The sequence below is a fragment of the Dipodomys merriami genome, unplaced genomic scaffold (genome assembly GCF_024711535.1).
Source record: "Dipodomys merriami isolate MVZ:Mamm:240054 unplaced genomic scaffold, mDipMer1.0.p SCAF_137, whole genome shotgun sequence".
NCBI classification, from domain to species: domain Eukaryota; kingdom Metazoa; phylum Chordata; class Mammalia; order Rodentia; family Heteromyidae; genus Dipodomys; species Dipodomys merriami.
In genome coordinates, this window is record NW_027202682.1 from 1,292,081 (window position 1) to 1,319,246 (window position 27,166).

General features: G+C 65.5%; 4 protein-coding genes across 7 annotated transcripts; 1 reads left to right on the forward strand and 3 right to left on the reverse strand.

The window, feature by feature from the left end:
- Window positions 1-15: 15 nt before the first annotated feature.
- Window positions 16-11,961, reverse strand: LOC138825274 (mesothelin-like protein). Its single transcript, XM_070019670.1, has 16 exons — window positions 11,794-11,961; window positions 9,438-9,567; window positions 8,867-8,987; window positions 7,750-7,870; window positions 5,245-5,330; window positions 4,980-5,106; window positions 4,613-4,803; window positions 4,216-4,306; window positions 3,899-4,040; window positions 2,910-3,097; window positions 2,653-2,808; window positions 2,449-2,576; window positions 1,857-1,987; window positions 1,086-1,180; window positions 624-882; window positions 16-438 (listed from the first exon to the last, which is right to left on the reverse strand). Exons 1-16 carry the CDS (start codon window positions 11,959-11,961, stop codon window positions 362-364), a joined length of 2,211 nt encoding a protein of 736 aa, XP_069875771.1. The 3' UTR covers window positions 16-361.
- Window positions 11,756-14,473, reverse strand: Rpusd1 (RNA pseudouridine synthase domain containing 1). 4 transcript variants are annotated; one of them, XM_070019695.1, is made up of 6 exons: window positions 14,409-14,473; window positions 13,798-13,991; window positions 13,570-13,693; window positions 13,254-13,356; window positions 13,020-13,121; window positions 11,756-12,778 (listed from the first exon to the last, which is right to left on the reverse strand). In XM_070019695.1, exons 2-6 carry the CDS (start codon window positions 13,977-13,979, stop codon window positions 12,378-12,380), a joined length of 912 nt encoding a protein of 303 aa, XP_069875796.1. In that variant the 5' UTR covers window positions 13,980-13,991; window positions 14,409-14,473; the 3' UTR covers window positions 11,756-12,377. The 4 variants fall into 4 exon arrangements, with proteins under 4 accessions (XP_069875796.1, XP_069875794.1, XP_069875795.1 ...); XM_070019693.1 differs by having other exon boundaries at window positions 13,191-13,356; XM_070019694.1 differs by having other exon boundaries at window positions 13,191-13,356; window positions 14,416-14,442.
- Window positions 14,474-14,522: 49 nt separating this feature from the next.
- On the forward strand, window positions 14,523-23,731 carry LOC138825275 (chromosome transmission fidelity protein 18 homolog). Its single transcript, XM_070019671.1, has 21 exons — window positions 14,523-14,988; window positions 15,385-15,532; window positions 15,658-15,826; window positions 16,153-16,245; window positions 16,330-16,382; window positions 16,513-16,642; window positions 16,999-17,208; window positions 17,588-17,685; window positions 17,909-18,032; window positions 18,117-18,265; window positions 18,359-18,452; window positions 19,193-19,291; window positions 19,658-19,788; window positions 20,233-20,380; window positions 21,573-21,797; window positions 21,880-22,029; window positions 22,114-22,244; window positions 22,662-22,806; window positions 22,884-23,015; window positions 23,375-23,432; window positions 23,521-23,731. The coding sequence occupies exons 1-21, from the start codon at window positions 14,523-14,525 to the stop codon at window positions 23,652-23,654; spliced, it is 3,087 nt and encodes a 1,028-aa protein (XP_069875772.1). The 3' UTR covers window positions 23,655-23,731.
- Window positions 23,717-25,497, reverse strand: Gng13 (G protein subunit gamma 13). Its single transcript, XM_070019698.1, has 3 exons — window positions 25,453-25,497; window positions 24,551-24,682; window positions 23,717-23,869 (listed from the first exon to the last, which is right to left on the reverse strand). Exons 2-3 carry the CDS (start codon window positions 24,646-24,648, stop codon window positions 23,764-23,766), a joined length of 204 nt encoding a protein of 67 aa, XP_069875799.1. The 5' UTR covers window positions 24,649-24,682; window positions 25,453-25,497; the 3' UTR covers window positions 23,717-23,763.
- Between the last annotated feature and the right edge of the window lie 1,669 nt (window positions 25,498-27,166).

The following is a 27,166-nucleotide window of genomic DNA, read 5'->3' on the forward strand; positions in this document are numbered from 1 at the left end:
GTGTCACTCCTAGCAAAGACACAGGTGGCAGAATAGCTCCACACTTTATTCAGATCCTCTCAACAAGGCAGTGACAGCCAAGGGCCGCCCGGACCGGCTGTCCTAGCAGCCAAAGGGCCTTCTGTTCCCTGCCGGCCTGGGCTTGTAGCTGGGCATGCTCCCTCTCCTCCCAGACCAGGCTCTGGGAGCCGAGGTATGTGGGTGGGGGGCCTCCTGGGGCCTGGGGTGTGAGGCTCCCGCTCAGCCTGGGCAGGCATCCAGCTCGGCTAGGCTAGCAGCTTTGTGAGCCTGGCTGTGTGGGAGCAGGGCTGCCCGCAGCGGCCGGGGTCCTGATGCCCGGTGCACAGCTCAGAGCCGTCCATTACAGCAGCAGCCACAGGAGGCCGGAGGGCAGGGCCACGGGGAGTGGCAGGTATCTCCGGAGGACCGGCAAGCTGCCTGTAGGTGGAACAAAGGAGGGCACCCGTCAGGCCCGGGGCTCACGTGGGGCCGAGGCCTCGGTCTGTGGCTACTCTCCTGGTCCAGTCGGGTCCCCTCTCCGCAGCTCCATGTGGGATGTGAGAGCGCAGGATCAAGAGTAGCTAGTGGCTGGGGAGGGGGCGGGGAGGGGGAGCGGGTCGAACCTGAGGCTGGGGCTCCGGCTTCATTCTCGGGCAGGCCTGAGGTGGGGGCCAGGTGGAGTGCCAGGTGCGTGGTCCAGGAGGGCCGGGGCGTCCCGAGGCCAGGGCCGGGGCTGCTGGGGTTGGCGTCCAGGCCCAGCTCCCTCAGAGCTGACCCGCTGAGGCTGCGCAGCCAGGAGCTGATGGTGGGGTGGCTGCGGGCCTTCTGCAGGTCCCCCACGTTCTGGCCCAGCAGCGAGGTCACGGTGCCCACGCTCAGGCTCTGCGTGGGGGCAGACAGGGGTGTGGGGGAGGGTCATGGGGAGGGGCGTGGGGGAGGGGGGCCGTGGCTGTCTCCTGGGCTGGGCACCACGCGGGTGGCGAGGCCCAGAGCCGGCCTGGAGGAGCCATGACACCAAACCCAGGGCTGGGAGCCCGGCCCGCCCTGCCCCAGCCGCCCGCCACCAAGGCGGCCGCAGACCTCACCTGCAGCACGCTGGGGTTGAGGTTGGTGAAGGTGTCGATGTCCATGGAGACGTTGGCCTGGACTAGGTGTTGCAGCTCATCCACAGACGCGCCGCCTGGGGGCAGGGGTGAGGAGGGCAGGGGGGTGAGGGTGGGTCTAGGGAGGGAGGGCAGGGGGGTGAGGGTGGGTCTGGGAAGGGAGGGTGGAGGGTGAGGGAGGGTGGGGGGTGAGGGTGGGTCTGGGGAGGGAGGGTGGGGGTGAGGGAGGGCAGGGGGTGAGGGTGGGTCTGGGGAGGGAGGGCAGGGGGGTGAGGGTGGATCTGGGGAGGGAGGGTGGGGGTGAGGGAGGGTGGATCTGGGGAGGGAGGACGGGGGGGCGAGGGTGGATCTGGGGAGGGAGGGTGGGGGTGAGGGAGGGCAGGGGGGTGAGGGTGGGTCTGGGGAGGGAGGGCAGGGGGGTGAGGCTGGGTCTGGGGAGGGAGGGCAGGGGGGTGAGGGTGGATCTGGGGAGGGAGGGTGGGGGTGAGGGAGGGCAGGGGGTGAGGGAGGGCAGGGGGTGAGGGTAGGTCTGGGGAGGGAGGGTGGGGGTGAGGGAGGGCAGGGGGTGAGGGTGGGTCTGGGGAGGGAGGGCAGGGGGTGAGGGTGGGTCTGGGGAGGGAGGGCGGGGGTGAGGGTGGATCTGGGGAGGGAGGGTGGGGGGTGAGGGAGGGTGGGGGTGAGGGAGGGTGGGGGTGAGGGAGGGCAGGGGGTGAGGGAGGGCTGGTCTGGGGAGGTTGTCAGGGCTGCACTCACCCAGGTAGGGACGTATGTAGGGGTAGTATTCCTCTGAGCTCCTAGTACTGCTGAAGGCCTCCCGGGCCTTGGCGAAGAGCACGTTTTTCCGGCTCTGAGGGCAGGAGGAGATGTCCAGGGCCCCAGCCAGCCTGGGGTGGGGTGAGGCGGGTCAGGGTGGGAGCTGCTTGGCCCTCTCCCGCTCGGTACCAGGTTCAGCGGCCTCTCCCCCAGAGCCGTGTCCACCCAGAACCTCGGGGTGTTGGCAGATGAGATCAGATCCAAAGAATTTAGGCTGGATGGGGCTGGCAGGAAAGCCGGTCCCTGGCGTCCGTGGAGGACGGGAATCTGGCCCAGCCGCGTGGGGAGGGGCTGTGCAGAGTGGGACAGCGGGACGGGCCTCGCTGCCTGTTGGCAGCACCGGCGGGTGGCGGGGCGCCAAGGCCGGCTGTGGGCACGGAGGGGACCTGTCCTGCTGCTCTGGGCTTGGCACACTGGTTTCCAGAAGAGAGTAGACGTCACCCCGTTTGTGATACGTTGTGGTGGTGGCCGGGGGCATCAGCTCTTTACTGCCTCAGCCCAAACAGGACTCCGGCCAACCGCAGTTCCTCACCGGAGCTCGGAGGGCCGGATAGCCTGGATTTGCAGCGGACTCATCCAGCAGAGGCGAGAGCCCCCGATGGCTACCAGCAGGGCGCCGGTGACCGTGCCATTGTGGTCCAGGAACTTCTGTAAGACGGCCTGGCGGGGAGGGGGGGCGGGGGTCAGCTAGGCCCAGCAAACCAGGGGCCTGCGGCGTCCCCCGCTCCCCCCTCACCTCCGTCTGGTTCTGCAGGGCCCCGTCCGAGGCCAGCAGGGCCATGACTGTGTCTCTGGACGTGATGTTCCACTGGCTTATCTCCGCACGGGAGTAGAGGTAAACCAGAGAGGTGATGAGACGCAGCTGGTCCTCAGGAATGCCGCCCGGGTAGATCTGAGGGGGGCCGGGGGTGGGGTTGGAGGCAGCAGGCGGGCCCGCCCTCCCGGGCCTCCCCCTCCACCCGCGCGGGGGGGGGGCCCCCCCGGCCCACACACCTGGCTCAGCTTGGCCTTGACAACGCGCTGGCACTCAGCGGGCAGGGGGTGCTGCAGCAGGGGGTTCAGGTTGGCCCTGAGCACCGGGTGGCCCAGGCAGGCCCCCAGCTGCACGCAGTCATAACGCACCAGGAAGAGGTCATCCCGCAGCGTGGCCGCCGTGATGTTACCTCGGACACAGGATCTCCCTGTGGGGTGTGCCGATGACTGGGCTGGCCAGCCCAGACTCCAGCTGAGCAGTGTGTGTGTGTGTGTGTGTGTGTGTGTGTGTGTGTGTGTGTGTGTGTGTGTGTGGTGTGTGTGTGTGTGTGTGTGGTGTGTGTGTGTGTGTGTGTGTGTGTGTGTGTGGTGTGTGTGTGTGTGTGTGTGTGGTGTGTGGTGTGTGTGTGTGTGTGTGTGTGTGGTGTGGGTGTGTGTCCTGGGCCTTGAGCCACGCCCCTAGCCGGCTCTCTGCTGGTTATTTCTTGCTGAGCAGTGTGTGTGTGTGTGTGTGTGTGTGGTGTGTGTGTGTCTGTGTGTGTGTGGTGTGTGGTGTGTGTGTGTGTGTGTGTGTGTGTGTGTGGTGTGGGTGTGTGTCCTGGGCCTTGAGCCACGCCCCTAGCCGGCTCTCTGCTGGTTATTTCTTGCTGCCCGCCCTGTGAGGAGTCCTGTAGCTGCTGGGGTCATAGGTGAGTGCTACCACACCTGGCTGCCCTGGAGAGATGGAGTCTCAAAAACTCTACTTTCTGGCTGGCCTTGAGCTGACATCCTCTGCACCTCAGCCTCTGGCCTGTGGCTGAGGACGGCCGGCTTGTGCCCACACCCCACCCCGCTGTGAGCTGAGAAGGAAGTCCTGCCCACTTCTCTGTCCCGCTACGGCAGCGCTGTCAACCCTCCCTTCCACTTTGACCCCAGCCAGAACCCCCCTCCCCCCGCCCCGCACTTAACCTCTGACTGAGAATCTGGCCCAGATCAGATGGGCTTAGGGAAGGCCGCGATGCCACACTGACCTGTGCCCCGCTTGGGCCTCGAGGACACGGAGGGGGACTTGGCCTCCAGGAAGCTGGTGACAAAGTGCCTGGCATCTCTCTGTCTGAGCCTCCCTGCCCGGCAGGCGGCCACCACACTCTGGAAGAAGTCCAGGGCCACGGCCTGGCAGGGCGGATGTTGCCGCTCTGGGTCTCAGGGAGGGCCAGCCCGGTCCCTCCTCCTGCCCCCCTTGCAGCCCTGCCGTGCACTGACAGGAGGGCCGGGGCCCCGATGGCTCAGCGTGGACATGGACAGGCCACCGGTGACCGCGGCCAGCCCCACCCTGGCCTCCTCCTACCTCCTGCACCTGCTCCCACAGGCGCGGGCTGACATAGGCAGCCAGGGGTCCCAGGGCCTGCAGCCCCTCCAGCTTCCAGGAGCCAGGAGGCCTGACAGGAAGGGGACACTGCGTTGGTTCCCACGTACCACCCGCCTCTCGCTGAGCAGAGAGGGGACCCCGCGGTGTGTGAGGGGGGTCCCGGATGGTGCCCACACACAGTGCATGGGGCTGTGTGCTGTAGACACCAGAGCCTCCGGCCATGTGCCCGAGTCTGGAAGGCCAGAGTGGACTGAGGACCATGGCCCTCCACACCCAGGACGCTGCTCCCTCATCTCACAGAGGGGATGCCCGTCCCCCATCCCCGTCCCCGTCCCCATCCCCTGTCCCCGTCCCCAGTCCCGTCACCTTCACTTACCCAAGCAGGGTCCTCCCGCTGGCCAGCAGGGTGTTGAGGGCGGCTGCCTGGGCAGCGGTCAGCTGGGGGCAGCGTAGCAGGTTCTGCAGCACGCTTGGGTCCGAGGTCTGGATGCTGGCTGCATCCATGTCACATACCAGGGCCCCAAGAAGAACCAGGTCTGAGGCACTGAGCCGCAGGTGGGGCCCGCCCTGCAGGGACCACCGGTCAGTGGTGGGCAGGAAGGAAGCCCCGCCCTGCTGGTCAGTGGTGGGCAGGAAGCCCCGCCCTGCCGGTCAGTGGTGGGCAGGAAGCCCCGCCCTGCTGGTCAGTGGTGGGCAGGAAGCCCCGCCCTGCTGCCCACCCCCTGCTCTCTGGAGGTGCCTACCAGGCAGGTCCAGGCGGTTTGCTGCAAGGCAGCCCTCTGGTCAGGCAGGTTGGCCAGCAGCTGTGGGTCCCCCTGTGTGGCGCGGTGGGTGAAGGCCCGGCAGTCAGCTGCCCTCACCTGGCTCAGGCTGCAGACAGGCGATAGGAAGTCGGGGAGAAAAGGTTGGGCCTCCCTCACTGTCCCCTGCTGCCCGGGGCCCCTGCAGGAGAGGCTCCACCGTGGCTGTTGGGCATCCTGAGGGGAGAGGTGGGCCAGGGGCACTCACTTGTAGAAGAGCAGGAGGTCAGGAGGGTGCAGGGCAAAGTCCTCCTGGAGGCCGAGCCGCGCAGCGAGGTTGGCTAGGCAGCTGAGCTGGGCAAGGTGGGCAGCAGGTCACTCCATCCAGTCTGGACCGGCCCTGGGGGACACTGCCCAGCCCCTGCCCCCTCAGCAGTGTGCACATTTTAGTGAACCGTTGGTGGTGTATGAGAAAACACCGCAGCACAGGGAAAAGTAAAGTGTGACGGAAGAAATGAGGCCAGATGGAGATAGCAATCAGTGTAAACGGGCTAACTTCGCTGCTGAAAGACAGACGCTTAGATTTCAGCTAGATCAGCAACTCAGATCTGTGGGGTGTAAAAACTGCACCTAAAACGAAGACAATTCAGAGCTGCATGCCAGAAGCTCGTGCCTATAATCCTAGCTACTCAGGGGGCTGGGATCTGAGGATCTCAGTTCAAAGACAACACAGGCAGGTAAATCCAAGAGACTCTTATTTCCAACTAACCATCAAAAAGCCAAAAGTGGAGGTGTGTCTCAAGTGGTTGAGCACCAGGCTTGAGCAAAGAAGCTAAGCAAGAGTTCAAGGCCCAGTACTGGTGTATGTGTGAATGCGTGTGTGTGCATGCACACGCACACATCCTACTCATGAAAGACAATTCTGTCAAATGTTCAAAACAATCTGGCAGCTTTGGCAAGTTGACTGTTGCTGCCATTTCTCCCGTTGGCAGTACTGGTGATTCCGGTGATCCGTGTTCCTCACCTGAGCCCCGGACTTCATTCCTCTCAGCTATTACACTTATGTGCACAGCTATGCCCTTCACCACCAGATCTGTGGCTCGTGCATGTTAATATTAATATTAATAAGTTGCATCTGCTCTCTGTGTTCCCCACCGTGGCCTGGCTGGGAGCTCTGATCTGTTCAAAGAAGCTTCATTTTGTGGATTTTGTCTTCTTCAGTCTCATTGGTCTTTTCTGTCACTTCCTTCAGATCTTTCTCCCTCCTAATGTACACTTTCAGTGTATAAACCCAAATAGCTACGATTCTAGCTACCTAGGAGGTGGTGAGCAGGAGGATTGAGTTTCTAGGCTAACTCAGGCCAAAAACACAACCCGCCCTCCCCCCGCATCTCAGCCAGTAAATCCAGTGATGGTTTGTGCCTGTGATCCTGGCCGCACCAGGTACTGTAGGTGGGTCGGAGTCTGGCTGGAACAAGAAGGGGCCACCCTAACTGAAATGGCCAAAGGGTAGAAGGAGGGCTAAGGGCGCGGATCAAGTGGTAAGGGTCCTGCAAAGCTATGAGTTCAAATTCCAGTACCACACAAAAGAAAGTTGAATATTTCATTTTCAAGTTTTTGGGGGGAGTTTTCCAGATATCACTCATTGATTTCAAGTTAGATTCCACTGTGGTCTGAAAGCAGACTTTTATTTAGATCTTTTGGCAGTACTAGCACTGGCTAGGAAGAAAAGTTAGCCCTTTTGTGCTTTGATACACTGGGTTTTTGGTTTTGTTTTTTTTTACAGTACTAGTTTGAACGCAGGCTCTCACATCCGCAAGGCGGACATTCCACTGTTTGAACTACATCTCTAGCCCCATTTTGGCACTGGTTATTTTTGCATGTGTGCAGGTGCTGAGGCTTGAACTCAGGGCTGGGGTGCTGTCTCTGGGTTTTAGTGCTCAAGGCTAATGCTCTACCACTTGAGCTCTACTTCTTTTTTTGGTGGTTCACTGGAAATGAGTCTTATGGACTTTTCTGCCCTGGCTAGCCTTGAACTGTGATCCTCAGATCTCAGCCTCCTGAGTAGCTAGGATTATAGGCATGAGCCACCTGTGCCCTGCTCTCTTCCTTTATTAAGTTGGGCTGAGGCTGGGGTGGGGAGGTAGAGAAAATCCTCAGCTCACCAGGGAGGCAGAGAACAAGCTGGAAACTCCAGAGACACACCCCCCCCCCCCCCCCCGCCGTGGGGCCAGACTTTTGGAGCCACTAAAGAGGCCGCATTTCTGTCTATTTTTGTCTGTTTTTGATAGTACTGGGTTTGAACTGAGCCTCATGTTTGCTGGGTAGAGGATCTGCTTGATCCAGGTCCCCAACCCATTTTGTTTTAGTTATTTTTCAGGTAGGTCTTGCCTGAAAAATAACTCGACTGGGTCACGTCCTCTCCTGACCACCTCCTGTGTGGCGCGGGTTACCGGCATGCGCAACCACATCCAGTCCGTGATGTTTCTGAAACTGGCAAATCTGCCCAGCCTAAGCTTATCAGCTGGGTTCCACCTGGAACCCTGGTCCCTCTGGACGGTCACCACATCAACCGACTACCCCTGCCGTGACCACCACTCTGAGGGAAGGGGGGTGGCCGGACTTCAAGGCCTGCATCCCCCCGGCCCTGCCCTGCCGTGGCTCTGCCCATTCCTCTGCTGGGGCCCTGGGCACCCATACAGGACACCTCCATCTGCAGCTGCCCGGGGATCCCGGCTTCCCCTCATGCCCTCACTCTCTTCACCCAAGTTACCTGCCAGGCTTTGAGGGGTACCCGCTTCGAGGCCAGGCTCCTGACCAGAGCTGAGAGCTGCTCCCGGGGTAGCTGGCTGGCTGGCTGGCACCAAAAGTCTTGCAGGAGGGCAGCGTTGGCCCTGGACAGAAAGGGAAGGCACTGAGAAGCTGGGAGAAGCTGGGACTGGCAGCTCTGAGAAAGGCCAGGCTACAGCACGTGGAATCAAGGTCAGACTGTTTCCTCTCACTGGGAGAGTGAGAGGCAGGAAATAGCTTTTCTTCCATCCATCCATCCATCCATCCATCCATCCACTCATCCATCAGCTATACATCCATCCATCATCCATCCACCCACCCATCCATCCATCCACCACTCATCCATCCATCATCTATACATCCATCCATCCATTTGTTCATCCATCCACCCTCTTACACATCCATGCACCCACCCATCCGGCCATCCACCTGCCCATCCATCCATTCATCCATTTCCTCTTTCAAGGAGCCCCCTGATGGGTGGATTCTTAGCTGTATGGGGGTTAAATGTGGCCACAAGTCCAGCCGTCTCCTAGAGCCTTCCTTAGGTATGACTGCAGTGAAACGCATACGTAGAGAGTGTGTGTGTTCTGTGTGGGGTGACATTAGCCTGGGTTTGGCTGGTCCTACTTGGGTCCCTGCTCCTCCAGGACCATCCACTTCACTAAATGACCAGCTCACAGGGACTATGAATCCTAGAGAAGAGGAGGACAACTGTCCAGCCCAGGCGGGAGATCCCTGGATGCCAGGAGATGACCAAGTGGAGGAGAGCTAAGAGACTTGGGAAGAGGTGAGGATCTGGGGACGCACAGGTGGGTTAATGGGGTTTGAAGGCTGCAGGAGGCGGCTTGGGGAGGTTTGGGGGGACCTTTGGCAAGGTCCTGGCCCTTCGTTGTTCAAGATGGCTTTTACTTCTGGCTGCACTCTGGACAATGGCCAGGCGCCTTCGGAAACTGGACCTTGAGTGGGTGGCCGGGGATGCGGTCAGGCCTGAGACCAGAGCCCAGGGTGCAGGAACCCCACCTGGGAAGACTCTGGGCGTGGTCTCTCTTCAGGGAACCCCAACAGCGGCCCCTCCGCTCTGACCGGTGTGCACTCACCTGGCCCAGGGGTCAGCCGCTGTGGCAGCCAGCGCTGCCCGGGGGGCGCTGTTGGCCTGGGCGCTGGAGCAGTGGGCTGTGAGGGACAAGAGGAGGGCCAGGCCTGGGCTGACCAGAGCACCTGGAAGAGAGTGGAGCGCGTGCCGTCGGGGCTGCGGGGCCCCCGAGATGCCTGTGACGCCCACCCCGGGGGGCCCCCCGAGATGCCTGTGATGCCCACCCCGGGGGGCCCCCCAGATGCCTGTGACGCCCACCCCGGCCACGCCTCCCTGTGTGGAGGAACCGGAGCTGGTGTGGGAGGCTCACGGGAGCGCCTACGCGCACATGCGCGGGTCTGAATGTGGCGTGTGTCACAGGGCGTGAGCACACACCCATCATGCCTGTCCTGGCGTGGGCTCCTGTCCACCACCCGTGTGCCGGCGTGCGTGGGCGCGGCCGGCCTGGGAGGGGGGACGGCAGTGCAAGGATGCCAGGAAACCAGGCTGGAGCACTAGGCACCCCATCCCTCCCAGGCTGGGCACGGCAGAGCCCCCGGGGGCCCGGGCCCCCGTCCGTCCGTCTGTCCTCTCACCTGCTCTGGGTCCGGTGGAGGAGTGGCGGCGTGCACTGGTCATGGTGGCTGAGATGTCCCAGGGCAGCCAGGCACAGGCAGCTCTCGGGTCCAGGACCAGCGGGAGAGGAGGACCGCGCAGGATGCCGGCCTGGGGGAGAAGACATGGGCATCAGAGGGAAGGGGAGCGGAGCTGCCGAGCCGGCCTGCCTTATCAGCAGCAGGACCCCAGGGAGGGCCTGTCACAAACAGCAGGTCCCTCAGGCGGGGGAAGAGATGCCCTTATGCGGGGGCCACGCCAGGCTGGATGGGCCTGACCATGGCCAGGCCCCAGGCACCTGCACCACCATTGAGACCCAGTTCTAGGGACAGAAAGGGGCTGTGGAGAGCCGCTGGCCCCACGAACCCCGCACGTACCACCCAAAGCGGGGTGCCACCGACCCCCCAAAGCCCTGCACACACCATCTGATGGCTCTTGAGGCCTCTTCAGTCTCCTGGGCCTATGTAGCCTGGGAGAAAGACAGACTTACTGCCCAGTACAGAGTTCAAAAGAGAGGCTTGGCCCCTACCCCACCCAGTACCCGCCCCTCACCTGAGCAGGAGCAGTGCGGTCTGTGGTAGAGAAGGTGCTCGGGCCTCATGCACAGATGGGGCTGCTTTGGGCCAAATGGTTGCGGGGTGCAGGCAGCTGCAGATCGGTTGCTCCAGACACTGCTGATCTTAACCTCTGGGCACATCAGTTCCTGCGGCTGAGCTTTGCGTGCAGGGGTGGGGAGCAGGGACACTGTGTCTGCTTGCCTACATGCCTGGCTCGATGCATCTGTCCATGCCTGGTGCCTGCCCCTGCCTGGTGCCTGCGGGGGGCCCTGTGGGGAGGGGCTGTGCCGTGCGGGGTGACGATCCTCTCAGCCCCAGGGGGCCCCAAGCACAGCCGCACCTGGTCCCCGATCCTGGGGGAGCGCAATGCTGAGCTCAGAGTTGGCTGGCACCCAGGGCCAGCCCCGCCCGCGCCCCCGGGGGTGGGGTGAGCCTGTTTGCCATCTGTGTTGTGTCTGTGTGGAAGGGTGTGCGCTCCTGTGTCTCAGTCCTCGTGGGCCTTGCGCGCTGCTGCTCGGGGTCCCGCGTGCGTGTCCGGGAGTGCAGAGGGCTGGCTGGCTGCGTGTCCGTGGCAGGCTCCCTCAGGGCAGAGCCATGTGCCGGGACACACCAGGAGACTGCCCCCGTCCTGACGGCTGCAGCCAGGCCCCAGCAGCCCTGGGAGCACGGGGCTCCACAGTCCGGACTTGGGGGGCGGGGGCACATGGAGCCAGGCAGGAGGGTAGACCAGAGGAGGAACTTTCTGACTCTCCAGGGTCTAGGGCATCTCCCAGCTAACTGCAAAGAGCAGTGATGTCCCAGGCCAAACTGAGCCCGGCCTGGCCCTATGCAGCTGCAGCATCAACATCATCTGCACCCCAGGGTCTCAGGTGCCCCTATGCCAGCTTTGGGGGCCCCAGCTGACCTGGGCTGTGTGCGCTGACAGCTGGGGAAACGGCAGCCGGCAGCCTCTGCCTTCCTGACAGGCCCTCCCAGAGCCGGAGCACGGCAGGGCTCCCGGGACGGAGTGGAGAACACAGGCGGGCAGAGGCAGCAGAGAGGGAGGCCTAGGCGGCCTCTAGGGGTCTCGGGACAGCCCTGCCTGGGGGACCCGGGGGGGGGGGTGTCAGTCCCAGCCCCTGCAGGTCTCACCCTGCAGACGCTGCCTCTCCGGCAGCCAGGGCACCTTGGGGATAGAGTAAGGGCGGCCGCCGGCCGGCAGCGCCACCGTGTGGCAGCAGCAGGTGTGACAGCGAGGGGAGGGGCAGAGCCATGGGTGCTGGGCCCGTCCCCGAGGTGGGTTCTCCTGTGGAGCTTCCAGAAGCATCTCTCCTGAGCACTGCTGTGGGCCAGGAGGGCAGGGGCCCCACAGCGAGGAGGCCTGTGAAGCCCGGGGGTGAACCAGAAGGGAACAAACCGGATCCTCTCTGCTCTCCTGGCAGATGAAGCAGGCTCGGGACCCCGTGGCCCTCCCAGGAGCCTGTGTGTGCGCATGCACGCGCATGCGTGGCCAGGCCTTGTGGATCCAGACACAGGCTGCCACAAGGAACAGGCTTCAGCTGGCTGGAGGCTGATGCTTTTGGCTAGGAGGGCTGTGGGGTGCTGAGTTCCTGCTGAGCAGGTCAGCAGCCAAGACCCCCATGTCTGTTGTACCTGCCGGGAAGTCTCAGGGCGATCCTGGTTGCAGGAAGCAGGGCTAGCAAGGGTCTGGAACATTCCAGCCCGTGAATCAGGTACACCTGTGAAAGCTCTCAGGATTAACAACTAAGCATTTATTTATAATTCTAGATTCCAGCCGCACCAGCATGGCGTGGCGGTACTGCGAAGGATGGAGGTGAGGCCCGGGACTCCCAGAGACGGACATTGCTGCGTGGGAGTCCGGCAGGTCACACCGCGCTGCGGCCCCGAGCCCATACAGCAGACGCATCACACGAGGCTTGGTAGCCGGGTGCAAGTGGAGGGCGTCCATACTCCGGAAACAGGCAGAGGAGGCTGAGCCCAGGAGAGTCTGGCAAAAGCAAAGGCATAAGGCAAGCAGGGCGCAGGCTGTGGGTCCAGCCCGATGGAGAATTAGGGGCTCTGAGTGGAGCAAAGTGCTTCAGAATGCAGGAAATGGCTGGGCCAGGCCGGGGCCAGGTGGCTCTGCTGAGTCAGTGGGCCCAGGAAGGGCCCTGTCCGAGCAAAGGCTTCCAGGCCCTGGCTCCACCCCGCCCAGCAGCGTGGTCTCAAGCAAGTGTAGAAGACAGAGACCCTTGCACTGATGTTCCTGTTCCAGGAGAAAGACACTGGGTTCCTCCGGGGGAATGTTTCCAGAAAAGCCTTCCCAGGCCCAGTAGCCATCCTCCAGCCCCGGTGGCTTTCTGCTGCCCCTCCCAGCCCGAGCTCTCAGTTGTCTGGCTCCAAGGTCCACTCCGAAAGCCACTGCAGGCAGGAGGCTCGCTGGGCCTGGGTCTCGGGAGGGGGCCGGCCGGGCTCGGGTGGGGGGGCTGCAGGCCCGGGCTCCCCCTCCGTGGGGTCAGGGTCTGGGGCGGCCCGTAGGGCCTGCACAAGCTGGTCGAGGGGCTGCACCAGGGTGTGGGGGCTCCAGCAGGCGTCAAGGGCAGGCAGGAAAGGGTCTGGCGTGCAGGCCTCCACACACTCGGCCCGAGTGGGGATTCGCAGGTAGAAGGCATGCAGCATCATGCGGAAGGGCTGGTCCTCTGGGCCCGTGGCCTGCCCATAGGTCAAGTCGCCCACAACAGGGTGGCCAAGGGCGCTGCAGTGCACGCGAAGCTGGTGCGTCCGTCCTGCGGGTGGGGGAGGGAGGGTCAGGCGCCCCGTGACGCCGCACCCAGTTCTGCTGTGGAGCCTCACAATGGTCTCTGGGGCCCGCGCCTCCCCGTCCCGTGCCGACGAGATGTCAGGCTCTGAGGCAGAGAGACCCTCGGGGCCGCGGCCTAGCCACCCGCTCTGCCCAGGAGGTGGGGGACCTCAGGCAGACCACACTGCTTCCACCTCGGGGTCACACGGGGGGGGCACTGGACGCACCTGTGAGGGGCTTCAGCAGCACCTTGGACACGGGGTCACCGGCGTACAGCCCGTGCTCCAAGACCACCAGTTCTGTGAGGCTTGGCTTTGGGTTCTCACAACCTGGGGGCAGAGAGGAGTGTGGCGGTGGGCTGGGCCAGCCCTGGGATTCCAGTCACCCCCAAGCCTCACCTGCCTGGGCTGGTGCTGTCTCTGCAGCAGGTGTGCACGCAGCCCCTGCCCCAGCCTGCATACCCTGGGTGCCCTCAATGCACATGGTGTGGGTCCGGCCCTCCGTGCTGTTCCTGCCAATGGCATAGCTGATGGTCGTCTGGTGCTCCTGGACATGACCCCGAACCTGCCAAACAGGAGCAACCCCTTCAGCTCACAAGACCAGCCTGCCTCCGCTGGGAAGCCTGCCCTGTACCCAGTTGACCATCTGGAACCAGGGGCTCACGTTTGAAGCCTGCTGAAGTGGATAGGGAGTTTTGAGCTCTAACCCTGCCCCCCCCCAACCACCTAGACTTTGCCAGGGCCAATCTACCCCCCCCACCCCATGCCCCCACCTCACCAGAGCCAAGTAGGCTTTGGTGACCCGCCGCTCCTTGAAGCATCTGTACGCGCTGCCTGCTGCTGCCTTGTTCAGAGCCACACATAGGGCGCCACTGGTGGAGAAGTCCAGCTGGTGGCAGAACCTGGGCAGGGAGAGGAGTCGTGGTATTTTAGTCCCCACCTTCTGGGCGCAGTCCAGCGCCGGGTTGCTTCCCTGGGATGAGTACAGCCAGCTGTGTGTACCTACCTGAACCCGTAGCAGGTGTCGGGGTCGGCCAGCTCCGGGAAGCGGTGCCTCAGCTGCTTCTGCAGGGTCAGCGTTTCCCGCCAGGTCTTGCTGTCGATGCGCAGGTCCCAGTGCTTGTTCACCACCAGGAAGTCACTGCTCTGATACACAATGGACAGGTTCTCCATGCTGCCCGGCTCCATGGCCCGACTACCCTGTAGATGGGAGTGAGGCCTGGGGAGGAGAGCCGGGATCCCTGGCCTGCAGCCCCCCCCCCCCCCCGCGCCACGCACCCGCACCCGCACCCGCTGGGGCCCTTATATGTGCCTCCCACCAGGACCAGGGCAGTGGCGTCGGCCGGGGCCGCCCGGCCAGGGTCTGCGCTCAAGAGGGCTCAACATGCCCGGGACACGGGGGGGACAGCTTGGCCGCCCACCTCCCCCGCCCCGCCGTCCGGTCCACCGCCCCCGCCGCGGCCCAGTTTCCGAGCGAGCACTGGGGCTGCGGCGCCCCGCCGGGTTTCCTCCCCGCCCCGCCCGCGGGAGGTCTGAGCGGCCGCTGCCCCCGCCCCGCCCCGCCCCGGCTTCCTCGTCCCGACACCGCCGCCTCGCCCCGGCCGCAGCCCCGCGTACCACTCACGGGCAGACCCCGCAGCCCGTGCCGCTTCCAGGCCCAGCCTGCGCGCGCAGCCCCGCCTCCACCCCGCCGCGGCCCGCCCCGCCGCGGACAGACGGCCGTGAGGGCCAATGGTGAGCGCCGCCATCCCGCGACTCCGACCTCTGAGACGTGATTGGACGCCCGCGGTGGCCAATGGCGGACGGCGCCGGGCACGCCGGCCGCTGATTGGCGGCGCCGGGACGTTCCGGGGGCGGGACGCGGCGGCTGCGCGGGCGGTTCGGAGCGCGCGGCCGGGCGGCGGAGCGGAGCTCGGGCCCGGCGGGATGGAGGACTCCGAGGCGCAGGGCGTGGAGGACGACTTCCACCGGCAGTTCGAGGCCGAGCTGGAGGTGCTGGCCGAGCTGGAGGGCGGGCCGCCGCGCTGCCCGGAGCCGGCCGGAGCCCCGCTCGGCCACCGCGACCCTCTGTCCGCGGGAACGCCGGCCCCGGCGCCCTGCGCGAGTCCGCGGCCTGGCCCGCGGCCCGGCTTCCAGGCGGCCGGGGCCGCGAAGCGGGCGGTGGGCGGCGTCGAGCCGGCCGGGCCCCCGCCTCCCAGTATGTGCGGGCGCCGGGAGTGCGGGAGCGAGAGGGGCTGAGGCATGGTGTGTGTGTGTGCGTGCCCGGAGCGCGGGAGCGAGAGGGGCTGATACACTGTGTGTGTGCGTGTGTGTGTGTGCGTGCGTGCCCGGAGCGCGGGAGCGAGAGGGGCTGAGGCACGGTGTGTGTGTGTGTGTGCGCGTGCGCGTGTCCGGAGTGCGGGAGCAAGAGGGGCTGAGGCACTGTGCGTGTGCGTGTGCGTGTGCCTAGAGTGCAGGAGCAAGAGGGCTGAGACACTGTGTGTGTGCGCATGTGTGCACATGCGTGCACGTGTGTGGAAGGGGTGAGGCAGGGAGGTTGTGGGGCTGAGATGGGGTGTGGGAGGGACCGTCTTTTCCTTGCTTGTCTCTGTAGCCCCCAGGGCCAAGCGCCCCAGACTAGAGGTGGTGAAGAGGCTGAACTTCGATTCAGAGATAGAGGAACCACCGTTTCCTGACTCCCCTCCTGGGGCCATCACTCCCCCGCTGAGTCCTGACGTTCCCCCAGAGCTCTGGGGTGTTGGGTGTGTGGCTTAGGGACTGCCAATTCCCTTACCTGGGAGGTGGAGTTCTGTGTGTGTGTGGGGGGGGGGGGTGGAGGCCGGCTGGGCACTCTGGAAGATGGGAGCTGGACCTCGGCCCCTTCCAGGCCTCCGGACCCCGGCGCTGAGCTGGGCCCCGCACACGCCCTGCCGGCTCCCCGCAACCCTGTCTTGAGGCGGCCTCCCACCTTGGAGGACTACATCAATGTGACATCCACAGGCGGCGACCGGGCCTTTCTGGTGTTACGAGCAGACCCCACGGGCACTGGGGTACAGGTGGGTGCTGTCTAGGAAGGTGCTTACAGAAAGGGGTTCCCAGTGTGCCTTGTGGTCCCCGAAGGTCTTCTGCAGATCATATTTGCCCATTTTGCCAGCAGGGCGTGCCCACCGTCCACCACCCTGCGGGAGGTGGTCTACAGGCCACTGTGGCTGGCATGAGGCGAACGGATTCTCCGCCCTGCCCTCCCCTTGCTCCGCTCCCTCAAAGCTCTCGTCCTTTGGCTCCCATCTATGGAGACAGGCTCTCCTCTGTCTCACTTGGCCAGGTAGCTTCTAGGGGTGGGCACTGTATCCAGAGATGATGATGTCTTCTCCCCACCCAGAGCCCCCTCTCGAATGTCCAGTGGCGAGGCCGTGGCCAGCTGGACCTGCTGGGTGTGTCCTTCACCTCCCTGAAGGAGCAAGTTGACAGTGAGGTGGGGCCTGCAGTTTGGGCTGGGGTGGGAGGGAAGGGACTGTGCACTGGAGCTGTCTGACTTCAGCCTGTTCTGTTTGCACAGCGGCGGCAGCGGCTGGTTGAAGAGACCCAGCGTCTCTCAGACTTTCTGCACAGGTGACTGATGGCCCTTCTGCTCCTGGGTCCAGTGTTGGTTCCTGGACCAACCCTGTGGCGTACACAGTTAGCACAGTCCAGGTCAGGGGTCATAGCTGGGGCTTGTTAGCTCAGGACACATCCTCTCCAGCCTTAGGTCTGAAGAGGAAGACGCCCAACCTGTGGGTGCTCCTGAGGAAGAGCTTGCTGACACCCCCCAACACTGTCTCTGGGTAGATGAATTTGCACCCCAACACTACATGGAGCTGCTCAGTGATGACGTGAGACTGTGTTATTGCTCAAATATGACTGGTGGTCGGCTTTCTCTGTTAGCTGTGGGTTGTGTTGCCAGCCTGTTACAGTGGTGTGGAGTTGTAGATGGGGAAACTGAGTCGGCATAGACTTGGCTTACTGCTTGTGAACCTGTGAGCTAGGTTAGGGGTTTGGGTACCTTTCTGGTGCTGGAGTTCCCTGGCTAGGGTGGGGAATTGGGTTCAGGGCTGTGAGGATACAGGCCCTGGTGTGAGATCTGCTCTTACCTATTGGCAGGGCCTTCCTCTGAGCCTGTGTTCCCGTCTGTGGTGGGTCTGGTGGCTCAGGGGACCTTTCCCTTAGGTCATGTCTCCTCCCCCTGCAGTTCACCAATCGCTGCCTTCTCAAATGGCTGAAGCTCTGGGACCTGGTGGTGTTTGGGCAGGAGAGGCCTGCCCGGAAGCCCAGGCCCAGTGTGGAGCCGGCACGGACAGGGAAGGAGGCCACAGCCCCTGGCAAGTGGAAAAGCCACGAGCAGGTGCTGGAGGAGATGCTGGAGGCCGAGCTAGACCCCAGCCGGAGGCCCCGGCAGAAGGTGAGTCCTGTGTTACCCTGGTGTGGACTCCCTGAGCCTGAAGGTCTGGTCTCTGGCAGCCAGTCCCACTGCAGCCTTAGGGGTCCTGAGATACTTTTAGTTCTAGAGGTTGGGCAGGCGTGACAACACCAGGGCTGATGGGAAGAGCCAGCGTCAGCCTTTTCTCTGGTTGTGTTTGGGCTTGAATCTGTTTCAGTGGTTAGATCGGTGACCGTGTTCACTGGAGGGCTGTGGAGGGCGCTGGGGTCATTCACGCGGTACTGGCTGTGTCAGTTCTCGCAGGGTCCTCTGCTCTGAGCTCTCTGCTTCCCCGTCTCCAGCTGTCCTGTGGGAGCTTCCCAGAGGCCAGGGCCGCAGAACCCCTTGTTCTTACCTGCAGGTGGCACTGCTGTGCGGGCCCCCGGGGCTGGGCAAGACCACGCTGGCACACGTGGTTGCCCGACACGCTGGGTACTGTGTGGTGGAGATGAACGCGAGGTGGGAGGCGTGTGTGCGCATCTCTGGTTGAGGGTGGGCTTTCTCCTGCGGGTGGGGGCTGGGGCTGTGGGTGGGATGACTCCCCGCGTGGGCCTGGCTGGCCTTGCTGGCAGCTGCCGTGTCTCGTGGTAGGCACCGTGTGGGTGTGGCTCTGGCACAGAGGCCGCCCTGTGGAGGGGCTGTGTCTGCCAGTGACCCCTCTCCTGGGCTCTACGCTGTGCAGTGATGACCGTAGCCCCGAGGCCTTCCGGACACGCATTGAGGCGGCCACACAGATGGAGTCGGTGCTGGGCGCAGGGGGCCGGCCCAACTGCCTGATCATTGATGAGATTGACGGGGCTCCTACCGTGAGTCCCTCCTACTTGCTGGGGCGCAGGGCGGCCGGGGGACTCAGGCCAAAACTCACCGGTCCCCTCTGCTCCTGCCCCAAGGCGGCCGTCAACGTTCTCCTGAGCGTCGTGAACCGTGGAGGTCCGCAGGAAGCGGAGCCAGGGACCCAGGCGGTGCCCGCGGGTGGAGGGCGGCGCCAGGCGGGTGGAGGCCTTCTGACCAGGCCCATTATCTGCATCTGCAACGACCAGTGAGTGGGTGTGCCCTGGCGTGGGCGGCCCCTGCCCTGGCGTGGGCCCGAGCCTGCCCGTGGTACGGCCAGTGCTGCACCTCCCTCCCGTAGGTTTGCTCCCTCCCTGCGGCAGCTGAAGCAGCAGGCCTTTCTGCTCCACGTCCCCCCGACTCTGCCCTCCAGGCTGGTGCAGCGGCTTCAGGAGGTCAGCAGGGTGGCTGTCAGTGGAGGCTTGGGGGCACAGGGAGCCCTGGCCTCCCACCCCGCCCCTATTTTCCCTCCTTTGAAATGCCTCCACCCCTTCTCCATCTAGTCCGGGTCCAGCTTGGCCTGTAGCCGTGGGTGGGTAGGCTATTTCCTGTGAGCCCTTGTTTTCTGTAGCCCCTCGCTTCCTGTGAGCCCATGTTTCCTGTGGGCCCTTGCTTCCCATGAACCCCTGCTTCCTGTGGGCCTGTTTCCTGTGAATCCCCTCTTCCTGTGGGCCCATGCTTCTTGTGGGCCTATGCTTCCTGTGGGCCTTTGCTTCCTGTGGGCTTTTGCTTCCTGTGGGCCTATGCTTCCTGTGGGCCTATGCTTCCTGTGGGCCTGTTTCCTGTGAATCTTCGCTTCCTGTGGGCCCCCGCTTCCTGTGGGCCCCTGCTTCCTGTGAGCCCAGGCTTCCTGTGGGCCCCCGCTTCCTGTGGGCCCCCGCTTCCTGTGGGCCCCATGCTTCCTGTGAGCCAGTTTCCTGTGGATACCTGCTTCCTGTGGGTCTGTTACCTCTGTGCCCATTTCCCGTGAACCCAGTTTCCTGTGAGCTCAGTTTCCTGTGAACCCCAGCTTCCTGTGAACCTGTTTCTTGTGGGCCCTCCAGGAGGGCTTGTTGCTTATGTCTAGGGATTGGACTCTGGGGCCAGTGGCCTGCGCTCGTGCTCTTGGAGCAGCGTGGACCGCCTCTTTCTCTAGATCTCCCTGCGGCAGGGCATGCGGTCAGACCCGGGCGCGCTGGCAGCCCTCTGCGAGAAGACAGACAACGACATCCGTGCCTGCATTAACACCTTGCAGGTGGGGGGTGGGAGGTGGGCGGGTGGGAGGTGGTCCAGGTTGGGGGGTGGGCGGGTGGGAGGTGGCCTAGGTGGGGGGGTGGGAAGTGGGGGGGTGGGAAGTGGGGGGTGGGAGGTGGCCCAGGTGGGCGGATGGGTGGCCTAGGTGGACAGGTGGGTGGCCTAGATGGACAGGTAGGTGGCCCAGGTGGACGGGTGGGAGGTGGCCCAGGTGGGCGGGTGGGTGGCCCAGGTGGGCAGGTGGGAGGTGGCCCAGGTGGGCGGGTGGGTGGCCCAGGTGGATGGGTGGCCCAGGTGGATGGGTGGGAGGGGGCCTGGGCAGTGGGCCAGGCGGGGCGCTGCCTCTCACTCTACCACCTGTGTCCAGTTCCTGTACGGGCGTGGCCGCCGGGAACTGAGTGTGCGGGATGTGCAGACCACCCGCGTCGGTCTGAAGGACCAGCGCAAGGGGCTCTTCTCAGTGTGGCAGGACGTGTTCCAGCTGCCCCGGGCTCAGAGGTAGGAGGAATGCCAGGCCAGCTTTGGCCCCAGACAGCCATAGTGCTCAGAGCCAGAGACGCCCGTGGTGTCCTGAGCTGGGCTCAGCACCCAAGCTTCACACCTAGTGCCGAGAGGCCTGCAGCCTTTGACCAGCCTTCAGGCTTCTCTGAGCCTCCTAGGTCCGTGGGATGTTGTGTGCTCAGGCTGGTCGCTGAGATGCCCTTCCCTGACACCCGCCCCAGCCCCCAGGTCAGTTCTGAGCAGTCTTCCTGCCAGGCCTGGGGGCTTAAGCCAGCCTCCGGCGTCCCCGGCCAGCCCTCCAGTGTCCCCGGCCAGCCCTTCAGCGTCCCCGGCCAGCCCTCTGGTGTCCCCGGCCAGCACCGGTGTTGCCAGGATGACCCTCTGAGAGAGGCGGGTGCCCTGTGTCTCCCTGGACTCCCTGCCTCCCGCTTCTGCCTGCAGGCGACTCGTGGGTCAGGGCCAGCCTGTGCCAGCCCCGGCGCTTCCACACGGTGAGGGGGACACGAGCTCCCTGTCGCTGGCCTCCCAGCGTTTCCACCACATCCTGCGCGTTGCTGCCGCCGTGGGCGAGCATGAGAAGGTGGTCCAGGTACCCGCCTTCCTCTGAAACCCTGACGCCCTCCGCCTCCAGAGCGCAGGGGGCTGGGGGGGGACTGGCAGTGGGTCCCTGTGCTCTGCTGGGGTCCCGGGATGCAGGTTGTGGGTCTTCTGCTCTAGTCCAGGGTGGGCGGGGTGTCCTGGGAGCGAAGGAGCTCCATTTTGGATGTGGGTACCCAAGGTAGAGGTGGATTCCGAAGTCAGAGTCCTCCCCCTCCCCTGGAAAACCTGCCTAAGCTGCCTCCAGTGCTAAGCAGCTTTGGATTAGCAGCTGGGAATCTGTGACCCATCTGAAAACCTGGGGTGGGGAGGGAGGGGCCCACAGGGCTGGGTGAGGAGGGGCCATGGGTGGGGAGGACCCCACAGGGCTGGGTGAGGAGGGGCCATGGGTGGGGTGGAGCCCACAGGGCTGGGTGGGGAGGGGCCGTGGGTGGGGAGGAGCCCACAGGGGTAGGATGAGGAGCGGCCGTGGGTGGGGAGGACCCCACAGGGGTAGGATGAGGAGCGGCCGTGGGTGGGGAGGAGCCCACAGGGCTGGGTGGGGAGGGGCCGTGGGTGGGGAGGGAGGAGCCCACAGGGTTAGGATGAGGAGGGGCTGTGGGTGGGGTGGACCCCACAGGGCTGGGTGAGGAGGGGCAGTGGGTGGGGAGGAGCCCACAGGGGTAGGATGAGGAGGGGCCATGGGGTGGGGAGGACCTCACAGGGGTAGGATGAGGAGGGGCCGTGGGTGGGGAGGACCCCACAGGGCTGGGTGAGGAGGGGCCGTGGGTGGGGAGGGAGGAGCCCACAGGGGTAGGATGAGGAGGGGCCGTGGGTGGGGAGGGAGGAGCCCACAGGGCTGGGTGAGGAGGGGCCGTGGGTGGGGAGGAGCCCACAGGGCTGGGTGAGGAGGGGCCGTGGGTGGGGAGGAGCCCACAGGGCTGGGTGAGGAGGGGCCGTGGGTGGGGAGGAGCCCACAGGGCTGGGTGGGGAGGGGCCGTGGGTCGGTCACAGAGCTGGGCGCCGTGCTGCTGTCTCTGGTTGGGGCTGCTGTCTTCAGTCAGTGTGGGCTCCTTGGTCTGTAGCCACTTCCTAGCATTGGGGCAGATTCCTCCACCCAGATCCACAGGGCCCCCTAGGTGGTGTCTGCCGTGAGGGGCAGGGTGCCAGGCCCAGGCGCGGCGCTGAGGCCCTGCTGCCCGCAGGGCTTGTTTGACAACTTCCTGAGGCTCCGGTTGCGGGACTCCAGCCTGGGCACGGTGTGCTCGGGCCTTGACTGGCTGGCCTTCAACGACCTGGTGGAGGGGGCCGCCTACCACGGCCAGAACTTCCAGCTCCTGTGCTACCTGCCCTTCCTCCCTGCGGCCTTCCACGTGCTCTTTGCCTGCAGCCACGTGCCACGCATCTCCTTCCCCAGCAGTCAGCAGGAGGTGAGCCGCCCCGCCTGCGCCGCCGCCCGGCCTCCCGGCTCCGGCTTTTCCCAGCTCGGCCCTGGCTCACTCTCTGCCCCAGGCCCAGAGCCGCATGAGCCACACAAGGAACTTGATCCAGACGCTGGTGTCGGGCATCACGCCGGCCACCCGGAGCCGGGCCACGCCGCAGGCCCTCGTCCTGGACACCCTCTGCCTGCTTCTGGACGTCCTCGCGCCCAAGCTGCGGCCGGTGAGCGCTGCGCACCACGGAGACGCGCGGGCTCTGGCTGCGGGGCCTCCCCTGCTCAGCCTCCTCTCCGCCCCCTCTGCCTAGGTGAGCACGCAGCTGTACAGCGCCCGGGAGAAGCAGCAGCTGTCCAGCCTGGTGGGCACCATGCTAGCCTACAGCCTCACCTACCGCCAGGCCCGCACCCCGGATGGGCAGTACCTCTACAAGCTGGAGCCGTGAGTCCCCCAGAGCTCACGGCAGGGAGCGGGGAGGCCGGGGGTCCCAGTGAGATGTCCACGGGTGGTCCAGGCCAGCGCAGCCGCGGCCGTGCTGGAGGCCCTGCTTGGGGAGCCTTGCAGAGACGTGCAGACTCGGCGTCTCCCTTGTGCGTGCCCGGCTCCCTTTGCTGTGACGCGTGGCTGCCGCAGGCTGGGTCCTGCTGCCCGCGAGAGGCCCGGGCCGCTTCAGCTTCTCACAGCACCCCCCTCGGTACAGCTGGGGGCCCTCGCTGTGGGCTCGTGTGCGTGTGCCAGGGGCGCTGACTGCCGTGGGACCGGGGGAGGCGTGGCATGGCACCCCCCGCGCCAGGTCAGGCGCCATCGGTGTCTCTGGCTGGTGACCAGTGCCCTGGTGTTCTCTGACCACGTGAACAGGAACGTGGAGGAAGTTTGCCGCTTCCCTCAGATGGCCGCCCGCAAGCCCCTTACCTACCAGGCCAAGCAGCTCATTGCCCGGGAGATTGAGGTGGAGAAGATGCGGCGGGCAGAGGCTTTGGCCTGGGCCAGAGACAACCCCCAGGTGAGCTGGCCCCCAGCCCCGAGGTGGACATGACCGTGGCCTGGCCCTGTTTAATGACCCTCACATCGCTCCTGCAGGTGGCCGGGGTCCCCCCAGGTCCTGCCAGCCCGCAGGGGAGCAGTGCTGAGAAAGGGGAGAAGCGGCCTGCCCTGCGCAGTCACGAGCAGCGGCTGGAGCACATGGTGAAGAGGGTGGCGCTGGAGGCGCAGGTGAGGGGCTGGGCGGGGCGGCCTTGCCGTGCGGGAGAGGCTGGCCGTGCGGCCTCTCGGGCTGGAGGCGCAGGTGCGGGGCTGGGCGGGGCGGCCGTGCGGGAGAGGCTGGCCGTGCGGCCTCCCGGGCTGGAGGCGCAGGTGCGGTGCTGGGCGGGGCGGCCGTGCGGGAGAGGCTGGCCGTGCGGCCTCTCGGGCTGGAGCGGCTCCCTGGCCCTGGCATGTTGCTCAGAGGTGGTTGTGTTCTTTCTGCTCTGGGAAGGCTCTAAGTCCCTTCTCTCTCCTGATCTGCTGGCCAGACCCATTCCCCCCATCCTCCCCCCCCCAGGCCACGGGTCTGATGGCTCTTTTCCCACCAGCCCGAGAGGGACTTCTTTGGACGAGTGGTGGTCAGGAGAGCTGCAACCCCAAGCACAGGTGTGTGGTGGCTGGGAGAGGCGGACCGGGGCTGGGGGGCGGGGGGGTGTAGGAGGTTAGTTGGGGTGAAACGGTGTGGTCCCCACAGAGGCCAAGGCTGCAGAGGACGCTGCCGAGTTGCGTATGGGCGTAGCCCTGGGCAGGAGCGAGGTGTGGTTCCGCTTCAACGAGGGCGTCTCCAACGCCGTGCGGCGCAGCCTGTACATCAGGGACCTGCTGTAGGCCCGCCCCAGGGCCGGCGGCGTTGCCCCCACTGTACGCATACGCAGACACAGACACACACACAGGGAGGAGTCTTTATAAACCTGCAGCCGCGCTGCTCAAACCACGCTCACAGGATGGCACACTTGGCCTTCTCCACCCAGGGGTTGTTCTTCATCAGGTCGGGGTTCAGAAAGGGGTCCTTGGGGATCCCGTCCTCAATCCACTTCAGCAGCCTGTGGGTGGGGCCGGCATGAGTGCCCGAGAGTGCCAGCTGCCATCCTGGCTACCTGAGGGTGCGGCCCCTCCCAGCCCCCCATCTGGCCCCTCCCGTGTCCTCCCCCACTGCCCCTCCCCTGACCCCTCCCAGTCCCCCCTCTGGCCTTTCCCATGCCTCCTCTCTGGCCCCTCCCGTGTCCTCCCCCTCCTCCCTGCTGGCCCCTCCTGTGCCCCCCCCTCTGGCCCCTCCCGTGCCCCCCTCTGGCCCCACCCTTGCACCCTTGCCCCCCCCCCCCCCCCGCTGGCCCCTCCTGTTCCCCCAGCCCCTCCTGTGGCCCCTCCTGTGTCCTCCCCCTCCTCCCTGCTGGCCCCTCCTGTGCCACCCTCTCTGGCCCCTCCCTCCCCCCAGCTCCTCCTGTGGCCCCCCCCACCCCTCCCATGCCCCCCCTTTGGCCCTTCTCATGCCTCCCCTATGGCCCCTCCCATGGCCCCTCCCCTGCCCCCCACCCCTCCCCTACCCCCTCCCCTGCCCCCCCACCCCTCCCATGCCCCCTATGGCCCTTCCCATGGCCCATCCTCTGGCCCCTCCCATGGCCCCTCCCTTGCCCCCTATGGCCCCTCCCCTGCCCCCTTGGTCCTGGCTCATGCAAATGAGCAGCCTGGGCAGGTGGACGAGGTGCTGGGTGGGCGGCACTCACTCGGGGATGCTCTTGGAAGACATCTCCCTCTTGAAGGCCAGCTGGTACTTGAGGCTCTCCACCTCTTTCTTCATCTGTGGGACGTCCCACTCCTCCATGGGGTCGGGGGCTTCGGAAGTCGCCAGCCTGGAGCTGGGGGGCAGGGGAGAGGCAACAGCCAGGGCTGCTCACCACGCTCACGTCCCGTCCCGAGCCCCCAGGACTGAGGGAGGGGGTCCGGGCCTGGGGGCCGTCTCCTGCCAGCGTGGCCTGAGGTGGGGCCAGGGCGCGGGGCCCGGATGTCCCAGACAGCCTCGTTAGCCATGCCTTCCCTCCCCAAAGGAGCTCATTAACTGCAGGGCAAACTTCCATCCCAGGCTCTGCGCCGCAGTCCGCAGCCTCCCCGCCGGGGCCCAGGGTGCCCGCGCCAGCCCCCTCCCCCACTGCCCCGCAAGCCGGGGCCCCTGGGGGGGCTGCGTACCCTCCCGCTGTGCGAAGGTGGGATCCCCGGGCAGGACCTGAGCCCACGGCCCCGGGGTGTGGCTGCCATTTGCATCCCAGGCTGAGCCGGCTGAGTGCAGGTGTGGGATGCTGCCCCTGCCCTTCCCGTCTCCAGGGCATCCGCCAGTCCCTTCGTGCCCCACCCCGGCTACCTGGGCTGGGCTGGGCAGAGCACCCAGGGGTGTGAGGCTGCACCCCTTGGGCCTTGGAGCCTGGCCTGGGAGGAGGGGGTGGGCCAGAAGCTGGGCTGCTGGCCTGCAGACAGGTTCCCCCAGAGCCTGAGGTTCAGGCCCGCCCTGCATGTGCTTGTGTCCCGACACGGCGTCCCGCCGCCCTGCCTTGCTCTCAGGAGTTGGGGTTGGGTGTGGAGGGTAGGGGGCCTTGGTCCCCCCTCCCTCCCGGCACCTGCTGGCTGAACTTACTCTGGAAGGTGACAAGCAGGAGCGTGTGGTGGGTAGCGGTGGTGGCTGGAGAGGCGGGCAGCGATGGGCAGCGATGAGCAGCTCTGCAGGGCTGGGCAGCAAGGCTGGCAGAGCCGGGCAGGGGCCCCGCCCACTCCTGCCACCTGGGGCCAGGCACCGCCTCACTGGGCTGGGCCAGGAGCTCCCCTGCCCCCGCCACTCTGCTGACCCCTCCCGGCATGCAGTGGGGCCCTGCAGGTGCTGAGGCCTCCGGGGCTGCCTTGGGGGCCAGTGGCACCCAGACCAGAAGGCGCCTTGGGGTGGAGAGAGGCCGGGACCCCTGCCCTGCCCTCTCCTGCCCTGCCCTCCCCTGCCCTGCCCTGCCCTGCCCTGCCCTGCCCTCCCCTGCCCTCCCTTACCCTGCCCTCCCCTGCCCTGCCCTCCCCTACCCTCCCTTGCCCTCCCCTGCCCTGCCCTGCCCTCCCCTCCCTTACCCTCCCCTCCCTTACCCTGCCCTGCCCTCCCCTACCCTCCCTTGCCCTGCCCTGCCCTCCCCTGCCCTGCCCTCCCCTGCCCTGCCCTGCCCTCCCCTGCCCTCCCCTGCCCTGCCCTGCCGTCACTGGCCTCCTGGCTGAAGGCCTTGGCCAGGTGTGGTGTCCCCCCTCTGCCCAGGGGCCTGGGCCTCCCAGGAGTTGCTCCCTGTGCTGTGGCTTCAAGTTGACAGCACCCTGAAGGAGTCTGGCTGGCTGGGGGGGCTGGGCGGGGCCTCTGGCTGGGCTGGGGGGGCCTGGGCGGGGGGCTCTGGCTGGGCTGGGGGGCCTGGGCGGGGGGCTCTGGCTGGGCTGGGGGGCCTGGGCGGGGGTTCTGGCTGGCTGGGGGGCCGGGGCGGGGGGCTCTGGCTGGGCTGGGGGAGCCGGGGCAGGGTTGCTGTGTTGGGAGGGGAGGGGGCCGGGGAGGCGCTGTGCTCATCAGCCCAGCACAGCTCTGCCGAGCACCTCGCCAGCTCTCAGCAGAGGGGCTCCCTAGAGGCCGCGAAGTGACGCATGTGCCGGGCTGCACCCTGGGCAGGGGCCCCCAGACAGCAACCAGGGGCCGCACAGGACTAGGAGAGGCTCTGTAGACAAGCCATCCGGCCACTGCCTGGGCGTTAGGAGCCCCCAGTGCTGGGCCTGGCGGGGAGGTGGTCAGTGGACAGATGGTGCTGGGCCCGGCATTGGTTGGCAGACCTCCCTGCTGGGGCTGGTGAAATGGGGTCACCTGTGCCTCACTGCTGGGCTTGGCACCTCTGGAACTGGGGCATGGGAGGAAATGAGGGATTACTGTCTTCTACTGTGGATTTGGGGTATGGGGAGCTTGAGGCCGCCAGGGCCAGCCTGCCTCGGGGCTGATGGCTGCATCTCAGCGTGGGGGAGGTTTACCTCGGGGCTGGCCTGTGCACACCCTTCCTGCTTAGGTCCCCCTGTGCTTTGGATGTGCACGCCCGTACGTAGCCTGTAGGGGCACCCCGGGAAGAGAACTCGAGTTAGAACATGAGGTTAAAGGGTCCTGCCAGGAAGCCCTGGATGCTGTGCACTTGTTGCGGTGCAGGAATGTTTCTGGTCCGAGCTCCAGTGGGAATACCACAAGCCTCAGGGCCCAGGACCCTATATTGCTTAGCATGCCCCACAGCAGGCCCACCATACCTAAGATGCAGCCGGATGCTGGTGGCTCACGCCTGTCATCCTAGCTACTCAGG